At 42.9% G+C, this 12,030-nt stretch overlaps 1 protein-coding gene across 3 annotated transcripts in view; it reads right to left on the bottom strand.

Annotated features, from left to right (window-relative positions):
• Positions 1–12,030, bottom strand: part of NTRK2 (neurotrophic receptor tyrosine kinase 2) — a 187,552-nt gene that overhangs the window by 27,081 nt on the left and 148,441 nt on the right. For all 3 annotated transcript variants that reach the window (XM_063129407.1, XM_063129406.1, XM_063129405.1), the window contains exons 13-14: positions 9,384–9,514; positions 3,297–3,469 (exon numbers count right to left, since the gene is read on the bottom strand). In XM_063129407.1, the coding sequence (XP_062985477.1) occupies positions 3,297–3,469; positions 9,384–9,514 (304 nt within the window). The remainder of the gene's footprint in view (positions 1–3,296; positions 3,470–9,383; positions 9,515–12,030) is intronic.

Here is a 12,030-nt window from a genome sequence, read left to right as displayed (position 1 = left end):
CTTTCCACTAATCCACATCACATCTATTAGCAGCATCTGTCTATAAATAGCATAGATATCTTTCTAAGAGTGCAGTGCTTACTTACCCCGGGGGAGTAAGAACCATAGAAGTTAGTGGGATTTACTTCCAAGTAAACATTAGGATGCAAGGAAGTCATTCTCTCTGTAGAAATATACCCTGTTCAGACACGCTAAGCCACGGTGGTTAAGCATTTTGAGCTAAACATTATGAATTAGCTTGTCCTGTGAACCATGGCTTAGTGTGTCATGTGAACCACTCCTAACCATGGTGGCTACATAACCACAGTTTAAACTCACTCACTAATCATTTGCTGCAAAAGGTTAGCAGCCTAACCATGGCTTAGTATGTTGTCTGAACAGCCCCATAGCTGCATGCCCTTTGGGGATCAAAGACTGGCCTGCTAAACACAGGCCATGTATAGGGTGACCATATGAAAAGGAGGACAGGGCTCCTGTATCTTTAACAGTTGTATAGAAAAGGGAATTTCAGCAGGTGTCTTTCATGTGCATGCAGCACCTGGTGAAATTCCCTCTTTATCACAACAGTTAAAGCTGCAGGAACCCTTCCCCCTTTTGTATCTGGTAAAGAGGACAGGGCTCCTGTAGCTTTAACTGTTGTGATAAGGAGGAAATTTCACCAGGTGCTGCATGCATACAAACAACACCTGCTGAAGATCCCTTTTCTATGCAGTTGTTACAGGAGCCCTGTCCTCCTTTTCATATGGTCACCCTAGCTGTGTATTATGTCCCCATGGTCACAGTTTAGCCAGCCTCATTCTCTATGAGGGGCTCTTGCAAAGCAGGGGAATATGGCAGCACAGGAGAGTCCAGTTAATGAATATGCTAATGTTATTTCCCATCAAGAATTTTGTAAGCCAAAGAAAGGCCTCCTGTGGAACATAAGCATTCTTCAGTGGAGTGCATTACGAAGGCAAGCCCTGCTCCACAACCTATGTGCATTCACTAAACCACACAGTTCTTATGTGTGTACAAACTATACATGAATAGACTTATACATGTGATGGGCGAGTCCAATTTCTGCTGAAGATCATGTAGCAACAGGGGAAGCCAAGCGCTTATAGTTTCTTGGTGAGGGAAAGGAAGGTAGCCCATGAGTTTTCAAAACTGGCAAAGAACTCTGATGGAACATGGTAGATTTTAGGAAGAAATAATTCAGTAATTTGCCAGTGTTTAGAAAGCTTGTAAGTTAAATATCCTTTGAAACTGAAGACCTAATTCCAAAACAATTCATGGAGGCATCTCCTGGAGTGAGACATAAACTACTGTACCAAATCTCAGAGTCCATGCAATTTGTTCACAGGCGATCCTATGAACTCAAGCTAGAGAGTTTTGGATCATGGGATTTGAAAACAGCCCATCAGATTTTAAGAAATTGAGCCATTTTGATAGTATTTTTTACGTGGGGCTGAATTCATACAATCACTCACAGCCATTGATACCTACATTTCTAAGGCTGATTGGATATCTTTAGCACAATATTCCCCCATGCGTCTTCCCTTTCCCTTAATTTGCAGAATTATGCTCAATTTCAAATTGATGTAGGTAACAATGTCAGGGGAGCAAATCCCAAAATATATGTAGGAAAATATGTAGCTCTCATTATGGATTCCAGTGAAGGTGTTAAATGATAGCACCAAATGAATCTTCCCAACCTATATTAATGCTGTAATCCTATAACCATGTGCCTGGAAGTAAGGCCCACTGAACTAAGTAGGGCTTATTTCTGAGTAGACATGCACAGAATTGCTTTGTAAAGTAGCAACTGGTCTTAATTGGGGCAGATTAATTCAATACAATACAATTTAAAATGAGATGGAAGTTGTGCTCTGTGTTTTTCTGAACAGAAATGCAACTCATAAACAAGGAACTCAAATAAAATGTCGGCTTGCTCAGGGCCAAAATCCTGTCTCTTGTGCACTAAAAACCTCTTCTGGCCCTAGCCTGAGTTCTAAATTTTTAATTAAAAAAATCAGGAACGTCCCTCCTGTTCAGCAGAATGAAGCAAACACCTCAGGAGGTAGGTGCTGAAGGACAGCAATGACAATTTCCCCACCATTTTTCCTGAGCCCCCTGGCCATTCCTCTCTCTTGGAGGGGCTGCCATCTTGTCCTTTGGCTCAGGCAGCAGAATACCTTGGGTTGGCTTTGATGAGAAACTGGTGAGCTGATTAAACTTTAGTAGAAACTGATCTTTTACTGCTTAGAGTTTGGATTATGCTCTTCTTCTAAAAGAAAGATGAAGATTTCAGAGTTTTGTGTTAGCTACCATATTCTTTATTGGAGGCATGATGCCATGCAGATGGATCTAGAATAGTTCACAGACTGAAACAATGTTGTATTTAGCAACTTTGTATAATACAACCTTGCGTTTTTAGGTGAAAAGAGAAAGCTGTGTTGTATCAGGTCAGGCCATTTATCCATCTGGCCCGTTCTGTGTGGCAGCAATTCTCTGGGTTGCTACCTAACCCTTTTAATCAGAGACACTTGGTACTGACCCTGTGATCTTCTACATGCAAAGCATATGTTCTGCCATTGAGCTACTGTAACTCCCCTATGGATTCATGCTACTTTCAAAACAATGGTGGAAAAAATTGCATTATTTTTAGTTCATTTGTTTGGAATATTTCCTAAATTCAGGGCATCACTCAATGACAAACGAAATAAAAACACGTTGTGTTGAAATACAAGAAATGTAAAATTAGGGTTATATTTTCGCTATTGGACACCTGATTGTAGACACTACTCTTCAAAAGTTTGTGTCATAATAAATGTCTTAAGACACAATCCTATGCATTTTTACACTTGAAAAAGTCCTCTAACTCCCAACTGGCTGGGGCATGCCTGAAGTTGTATGACATTTTCTGTGTAAACATGCATAGGTTTGCAGACTTAGGCCTTTGCTAGACCTATCTGTTGTTCCGGGATGGACGAGGGGTGATCTTGCATTGTAAATAACGTGAGATCCCACCCTCATCTTGACGTCAGGTCTTTAAGGTGCTACAGATCTGTAGTTTTTGCTGTCACTGACTAAGGCTAGATCTACACTACTGGTTTATAGCGGTATTGAAGTGCACTGAAAACTGGTGCGTCACAATCCGCTTTCCATATACCACTTTCATAGTGTTATATATGCTGCTTTTTATTCCACATTCATAATGATTTGACACAAGATATAGATCTGGCCTAATATAGCTATCCTACTGGAAGTTCTTCCCACTATTGTACATTATTAGAAGAAAGTTTTTATGAATTTACCTGAGGAATTTGTTGAGATCCCCATGCTTCATGTATTCAAAGACCATGATGAGAGGATCCCCTTCCACACATACGCCATAAAACTTCACAATGTGCTCATGCTGCAAGTTTGTTAGTAGTTCAGCCTCTCGGTGGAAGTCTTTGCGGGCATTATCACTAGCATCTTTTAGTGTCTACAAAGGAAAGAATCAAACAACATGAAGCGAAAGGTATTACACATGTTCAAAAACTTGGTAAGTACCTTTTAGTCTTGAGAAGAATCATACCTTTGGAAGAAGCTGGCCCATGTGCTTTGATACTGCTACAGTTCCTGACATAGATAATCAAAGACCCCCATTACAGCCATTTTGTGGTGGCAACCAGGAGAGTTTCTCAAATAGCCAGATGTGTCCCTGGCCCAAAAGCATTGCCTACCTTTGCCTTATGTCTTCTGTTACCTTCTTTGACATGATGCCAAAGTGTCGTCCATTCTCTCTTCTTGGACAACTTTCCTCCCCTGTTGCTATTGTTACTATTGAATCGAAAGCATAGTGACCTCTCTCCTCAGAAATATTGTACTCAAATATCAAGGCTCTGGACACAGTCTTAGTGCAAAATGGAATTATTCTGCAAGGGACAGCTGTGCCATAACCATACTTGCATGCCAGATATATGGCTGCATTTACATAGTAAAGGCACCCTTGTACTTTGAAAACCCATACCTCTCACAGCACTGAAAAGCAGGTCATTATAAAGCTTCATTTAGATTTAAAATAGAAGTATGTGTGTATGTATGTTGTTTGTATCATACATTTTCAGAAACTTGGCAAGTACCTTTTAGTTTGGGGAGGAATTGTGCAGTTGGAAGAAGCTGGCCCACGTGCTTTGATACTGCTACAGTTTCTGACATAGACAATCAGAGACTGCACCTCCCGCACCCCATGGCAGCCATTTTCTGGTGGAGCCCAGGACAGTTTCTCAAATTGCCAAATGTGCACTGCTGTTAAATAACATTGTATTGAACCCCCAAGACAGCATAGTGCACTTGTGAATTTGGTCTCAGAGAAGCGGCTGAATTCTACAACGGAGCTGTTGCTGTGGTAACTATATACTTTCTGTCAAACAGCCAAATGCATGATGCCTCTAAACCCAGATAGGCTATTGATGTTTGAGAATTATTGCCACTCAAACTTCTTTATAACAACCTCTAATTGCTTTTGTCCCCAATGCAGTTCTCAGAATAGTAGAAACTCCTTTAATCGAAGTTCTGTTTGTCCCCTTTGTCTCTCTCTCTCACACACACATCCTGAAGACAGGTCTTTTTAATCTTTGAGTACATTGAGGAGGGGGACCAACTCAATGGCAGACTCTGCCTCAGAACTACATGTGTTTTTAAAAAGTCCCAAAAGAGCTCCCATGCATGTGTGTGTGTGTGTGTGTGTGTGTGTGTGTGTGTGTGTGTGTATGTCTTCAGGTGCTCTATGGACAGATGTAGATTGGGGAAACGCCACCAAAATGCTGCCTCCCACTATGTATATCCACTATCCCTGTATTGAACTATTAAAAAGAGCTTATGTCTCCTGCAATTTGGTCTCTGGATTTGGAGTCCGTCTTCCCTAAAGATTTCTTCCTTAAAGTGTTTCCTAAACCATCCTGACCAAAACAATCCAACAATGTAACAGGGCTATCCTGCAGTGGAGACAAAATTCCCACTTTGGTGATTGGAATTATCAACTCTATTGATAACTAATTCCGTTTCTTATTGCTTGGGTTTTTTTAGCTGCTATTTTTATATTTATTGATTTGTATTTGTTTTAATTGAGGATGTTGGTGCTCTAAGGGTGAACCGATGGGATACAAATCCCTTAATAAACAAACAAACAAGTTATACAGAAGACTACAATCCATTGTTGATGTGCATTCTTCTATAGCTTTGCTTCCATATGAAAGCAGCAAAGAGGGGCGCTAGTAGAACACCAACATCAAATAATCTCATTCAGCATCAAATAGTCTTCTGTAGTGGATATGAGAACAACTTCTGTAGATGGGGATAGTTTCCCCATTAATCTTTTTCTCACTAATCTTTTGAAAATAGGGCCAATTTGTCTAATATTTAATATGTCCGTATTTTTGTGGCAGCCACCATTTCCCTCCTCACACACACAATGCCCTGGAAGGATGCTAAGTCCAAGGCATTGCAGAAGATGCAAAACGACAGACATATTGCTTGCACGATTGTTGCTCCCAAGAAACTCTTGGGAGAATTTTTCCTCCCCCTGGAAAATATTTGGCAAAATAACCTCCCATCACCTTATGGAGAATTTTGGGAAGCCACTTTCACTCAGTTCTATCTCTCCATTTGCTTGCAGTTAGAGGGCTTACATTGAGCCTGTGTATCATTTAAACCTCAGTTAAATCCTTCTGCCCAGAAGCTGGCTCAGGAATGGTCTCATACAAATCAAACTTCCTTCAAACAAACTGAAAGTAAAAATAAACCTAAGTCAACTTTTTTCCCAAACAGGTCATGCAGGTCTTCCTCTCTGTCTCTCCCTCCCTCCCTCCCTCTCTCTCTCTCTCTCTCCCTCCCCCCTCTTTTTCTCTCTCTCTCTCTCCTTTTTATATATAAAATCAGATTTTTCATAAGCTTTCCTTCTGAAGTTATGTATTGATGCAAGATGATTTGCCATCCTTCCTCTGCCCCACCCCAGCACTGTATTTAGAGTTTTAGTCTTCCCACAGGGCACAATAACAGCTATTTCCTAACATGCATACACAATGCTGTTCTGGGTTGCCCAGCAACAGCAAGGAGGCATGTCAAAGATCCAATGAATGAAAAGAAAATGTGAGGTACTTGAACATTAAGTTCGATGATGTTCCCTTCGGGGGCCACTTCCCCAGCTTCTCCTCTACCTCAAATCCTTCTGAAATGGACATATTAAATCACAAACCAGACGTTTCAGCTGGGAAAACTGAAGCCTTTCTTCAGGACTGCAGGGGGTGGGGAAGGGAGAAATACACCCTAGATTTACAGCACATTCATATACATGTTTACTCAGAAGTGTCTCCCACTATTCTAGGGCTAGATGGATGCCTTAATTTCGGTTTCACTTGTTTCCTCATTTTTCCAGCTGTAAGTTTGTTTTCCCCACTTCAGGATCCATTTGCAATTTTTTATAAAAATGCCCACACAAACGTTTCTACAAAATTTTGTGTGCATTTCTCCAAATAAAGGCATTTTTGTGCATTTCTTGCAAGCAATTTCCCCTAATATACTACATTTTGTGCATTTTTTTAAAAAAAATGGAAAACTGCAGCACAAAATTTGGGAAAGTGCAAATATCAAACTGTGATTTGAGATTAAAATGCGAACCCAATGAATTCCTCCCCAACCCTGACACTTTTCTCATAGGGTTTAAAATAGGGTAAATATTCACAGGATTGCAGCCTCTGAATGTGTGTGTGTGTGTGTGTGTGTGCATGTGCGTGTGTGTGTGTGTGTGTGTGTGTGTGTGTGTGTGTGAGAGAGAGAGAGAGAGAGAGAGAGAATGCATGTGTATAGGTCTTCTTACATTATGAGCTCCATCACGTGAGTGTTTTATTGCACGCTTGTTACTGGGCACTCACGGATTTTTGCAGGTCCCTCTCACGTCATCGTCTGCCTCCCATGTGCCTCCCACCCCTTCTAGCCTTCTATGCGCAACAAGAAAACACCCCAGTAAGTCTGACGTATTTTTAAAGACGGAAGTTGCTGCTATCTCCTGCTGTGTGCAGGAGAAGCAGCAGGATCAAAACAGCCCACTGAATGGGTCACGTGCAAGTTGCTTACTTCCTCTTTCAAAAGAGGAAGTAATGAGGGACAAACTTGCGGGTAGAGAAGCAACTGTAACCAAATGCAATTTTCCCCCATGTGATGATGCTCTATTTGTACTCTTACATTTCATCTCTATAACAAGGCAATAAGTGCAGTGTTCACAACAAAGTGAGAACTCAGAGCTCCAAATCTGTCAAATCTCATACGTAGCCACTGTAGTGTTGCTCATACCTTCAAAATGTATTCATTGACTATATGGATGACAGAGAAGGGGATTGTACCCACCATAGGTGTGCAGATGGGGTGTTCCTGGTGTGCCCAGGCACACCCAAATATCTTTGGGGGCTCCCCCTTTCCATCAGTGATGGCAGGCAGGTGTAGTGCCTCCCGCTCCCATCCTGGCCAGCCAGCTGTCTGACTTTTCCATAGTGGTCTGGGGACATGCATGCTGTATCGGTGTGCATGTCCCCGCCCGCCCGCTAAGGAAAGTCAGGAATAATGGGTTCAAGTTACAGGAAGCCAGATTCCGGCTGGACATCAGAAAAAACTTCCTGACTGTTAGAGCAGTATGACAATGGAACCAATTACCTAGGAAGGTTTTGGGCTCTCCAATGCTAGAGGCATTCAAGAGGCAACTCTACTATTCTATGACTTCTGTGTGTTCATCGAGGGGGTGAATGGAGCTTTGCACACATACCTTTTCATGTCATTGGCTCAATGGTAGGAACAGCCCTATATATCCTTTAAGGGATTGTGTAAGAATCTGTTTGATCAGGCCCTGCTTGTGTGAAGCATTCCCTTCTCTTTGCAGAGGGTTGATGATGCCAGCAAGGCCTACTTCTATAGGTATTTTTGCATTAAGAATGTATGCACAAGGGGGTGGGCAGCATGGATAACTGATGCAACCAAACCATGTGTGAACTGAGTGGTAAGGTACTCTAGGTTTGGGCCAAACTAAAGAAGCAAATGCCTTAGGTGAAGCTGACTGCTGTAACACTGAAGGAAGGTGAAGTAAACAGAGAAAGGAAGTTCCGCATGTGCATGAATCACAGAGAATTTGGATTGGATCCAAACCTTTTGTGAGTAGGCATCTGCTCACACAATGGGACTTCTCCACCCTCTTCCTCCCTGCAGCCCCCCCCCGCCACGCATGCCACAAATCTGCTCAGGAGTGTCCCCCAACTCTCCAGAACAGATTTGAGGTCAGGCAAAGGCAGCAAGGGGGAGGTGGGATCTATTCTGCCAGCGGTTCCTCCCTCTGGGGGAAGACCACCATGGGATACAACCCAACGTGCGTTAGAGAGATAGAGACATTTGCCCAGCATCATTTTTTTCAGTACCAGGTGAAGACTGGCACTGAAGAATATGTTTTTATATTTCATTTTAATGGTTGCATTTTGTTTTGTGAGCTGCCCAATGAGATTGTGTTCTGAAGCAGCTATATCAATTTAGTAAATGAATGAATAAAATATATAGGCAAGCTGAGAGGTGACAAGAAACCACTAAGCAGAAGTAAGGTGCACTTGAACACCAAGGCTCAACCATGGAGTGTTTTTGCAATACCAGGGCCGGATCTACACTACTGCTTTAAAGCGCTTTATAACAGTTTTATAGCGCTTTAAAGCAGTTAAAGCACTTTATAACTGTTATAAAGTGCTTTAAAGCAGTAGTGTAGATCCGGCCCAGGGTTCAGCCTTGGAATACGTGAAGCAAGAGAGAGCCTGCTGATCATGCGCAGAGCACCTTTCTCTGGAAAAAATACAACTAAAATGTGTCATTGTGAAGAACAACATCCCATTTCAAAGGCCGTGACTTTCAGGTAAACAGGGGCCCTGACGCTTCATATTTGGTGAGAAATCTCCAGACAAGGGATTAGAGAACTTGCTGTTAATAGGACCTTTAAGGTCCCCAGGGTTGGGGGTGGGATAGAATCACATTCAAGTGGAAGGAGAAAATGCGCAATTTTCTCAGCCTTGTGGAAATTGCATAGTCTCTCCCACTGAGTTAATGGCAGCCACCATTAACACAGCAGGGGAAAGGCCAAAGGGCGCATGCAGGTCAGGGCAGAACTTTGGCATGTCTATCGAGGCCCGGGAGGGCCGGACATGGGGGTGACCACTGCCCTCGCAGGCCCAGGTGGATTTTTGCCCCATCACTACTCCAGACTTTCTTTTAAGCTTTGCAAGATGCCCTGTTGGTGGGACTACATCCTACGGAAACATTTACAACTGAAAAGAATTATGCAGCAAGATACTGCAACCATTACATTAACAGTAGTAGAAATGCATCCCCTTTACCTTCACTGCCACCAAGATCTTGTCCTGCTCCGGACACAGATTATAACATTCAGCCAAGAAGACTTTCCCAAAGGCTCCTTCTCCCAGCTCCCTTTTGAGAACGATGTTGTGGCGCTTGATATGCTGGACAACTGTGAAAATGAGTGAAAGCGAGGATTAGCAATGCATTTCTGGGAAGGGAGGACAAAGGTGCATCTCCATAAAAAGTCAGCATGTAGAGGGTGGCCAATTGTCCTCTTTTACAGAGGGTAGTCCTCTATTTGAAGGGTGCTCCTATCCAATTCCAGTTTAAAGATGAAGAAGTGAACGGACTGTTGCTCATCAACACAGAGCACCTGGAGAGGCAGGCACCCAAGTCACCTGACCATAGTCATCCACACTATCATGAGATGTGCTGTACTTCAATCTAAATTAGGCCTCATCTTGAGTGTTGCATCCAGTTTTAGGCACCACACTTCAAGAAGGATGCAGACAAGCTGGAGGGGGTTCAGAGGAGGGCAACGAGGATGATCAGGGATCTGGAAACAAAGCCCGACTCTACTATTCTATGATTCTATGAAATTATTATTTCTAAATTTGCATCTAGACATAAAATTTGCATATTCACATTTTATGCAAATCACTGTTCCCTTTTGTAGTGATCTGCCATGCACCAGCCTTACAGGCTTTTAAGAAGGCCTTAAAAACATTTTATTTTACCACGGCCATCTCATAAATGAATACTGTTTTGCTGCTACTGCCCTTGTTGTTTTTATTGTTAGTTTTTACCGTTAGCTTTTATTGTATTTAACTGATATTTTACTCTCTATGATTTTATTGCTTTTAATGTTTATAATGTTTTATGTATGGGTGTAAGCCACCTTGGGAGGGCTTCTGCCTTGAAATGCGGCTAAGAAATGTTTTAAACAAATAAATAAAATAGTGATATATTTCCTCTTTGGGGGGCAATTCAGAAGTGGCCATCCTCCATGACGACTCCTGTCCTAGAATAGCTCCTGTGTTTCTATTAGTTCTGTGGCATTGAAAAATTGGGCTGATAAGGCATCTGCCTCCCACAGAGATGGAGTGGTGGAAAAGGTCTTACAAAATGAATGACGCTCTGCCATTCAGCTGCTGAAAGCACAGAACTGCCGTTAAAGACCAAGACCTATGTACCACACATACTGCTCACAGGCAAAACAAGTAATAACAAAGGCATCTGTTAATCTTTTTTTTTAAAAAAGGACAGCCCAAAGTTGCTCTGCAAAACATGTGTGAACGGAAATAGCTCGGTATATAGATATATGCATAACATGGGGAAAAGACAAGACAGAGCCAGGGCAGAAAAAAGGAATGTACCAACTAAGCTTCGTTCACTTCAGTAGCTGAAGATCTTAACTGGTTTTTAATCCTGCTTCCAGTTTCATAGTAATTGGAGGAGAGTTGGAGGGGAAACAGGTAAAGTATGAAGAATCATAGCGCTGGAGTAGATTCAATGGGACATCATGGTTAACCTCTTGGTCTGAGACAGAATATCCTACATTTAAAGAATCACTGACACATGAGTAGGTAACCTGGTGCCCAACAAATGCTTTAGACTGCAACTCCCAGAATTCTTGACCATTGGTAATGCTAGCTGGGTGTTATGGCACAAAACATCTGGCGGACACAAGGTCACCTATATCCCTGCTGAGTCTGAAATACGCCTGGCCAACCTCTCAGTAGACATTACTGTAGAGCAAGCTTCCCCAGTCCTTCCAGGCAGTTAGCTTATCTCGCTACTAAACTGTGGGTATATCTACTCCTAAGGGTATAGCTGGAGGGAAGGGAGAGGATTGTGGATTTACCTGCTTCTGCAATCCTCCCCCAGCTTCTTGATGACCACGAGATGTCCCGGAAGGGAAGTGAGACCAATTGCCCGCCCCCCCCCGCCCCCGGATCAGAAACAGAGCACAATTGTGCTCCACCACATGTAAGGTTTTTGTTTTAAAAAAACCCATTGAAATGTCCCCCCACCCACCCCTGATGGGCACGGACTGTGCCACGCAGCTCCATGCCCATTTTAAGAGCCCCACTACTTGCAGGGAGAACAGGAGAAGCCGGGAGTGGGCACCACACCTCCTGCAGTCCCTGGATGGTCCCGGGACCGTGGGGAAAATAGGGATAACTGGGCAACCAGCTATCCTGTGAAAATGGAGGGGTCATCCCTGGTTGCCTCCAGGATCTCAGGGGCACAGGGATGATCTAGGGATGACCCCAGGAAAAAAGGCTGGTGTAGACATGCCCTGTGTCTAATGACATGTACGGATTGTGTTAGACCATGTGTGCAGATCTTCTTTCAACCCAAGGGCTGAATTCCATTTCAGAGAAGCCCTGGGGGGGGGGGGCGCATTCCAGTAATGGGTGGGGCCAAGAGCAAAATGGCCAAGCATAAAATACCAGTGTATTTTAGTTTAAAGCTCTTATTGGTATTTGAAACTTTAAGAATGGGAGGGAAACTGCACAAAACGCCTGGAACGCTCTTCCAGAACATTTGAGAACTACAAGTTCAAACGCAGCTTTTAAAGCTCAACTAAAAACTTTTCTTTTTCCTAAAGCTTTTAAAACTTGATGTTGTGCGGACTTTATACTGTTAGTTTTACCCTACCCTGCGCCTGCTTACCCTACC

This window comes from Elgaria multicarinata, chromosome 6 (assembly GCF_023053635.1).
Source record: "Elgaria multicarinata webbii isolate HBS135686 ecotype San Diego chromosome 6, rElgMul1.1.pri, whole genome shotgun sequence".
Lineage (NCBI taxonomy): Eukaryota > Metazoa > Chordata > Lepidosauria > Squamata > Anguidae > Elgaria > Elgaria multicarinata.
Note: the sequence above shows the minus strand (reverse complement) of the source record. Positions and strands in the feature narration are given on the sequence as shown.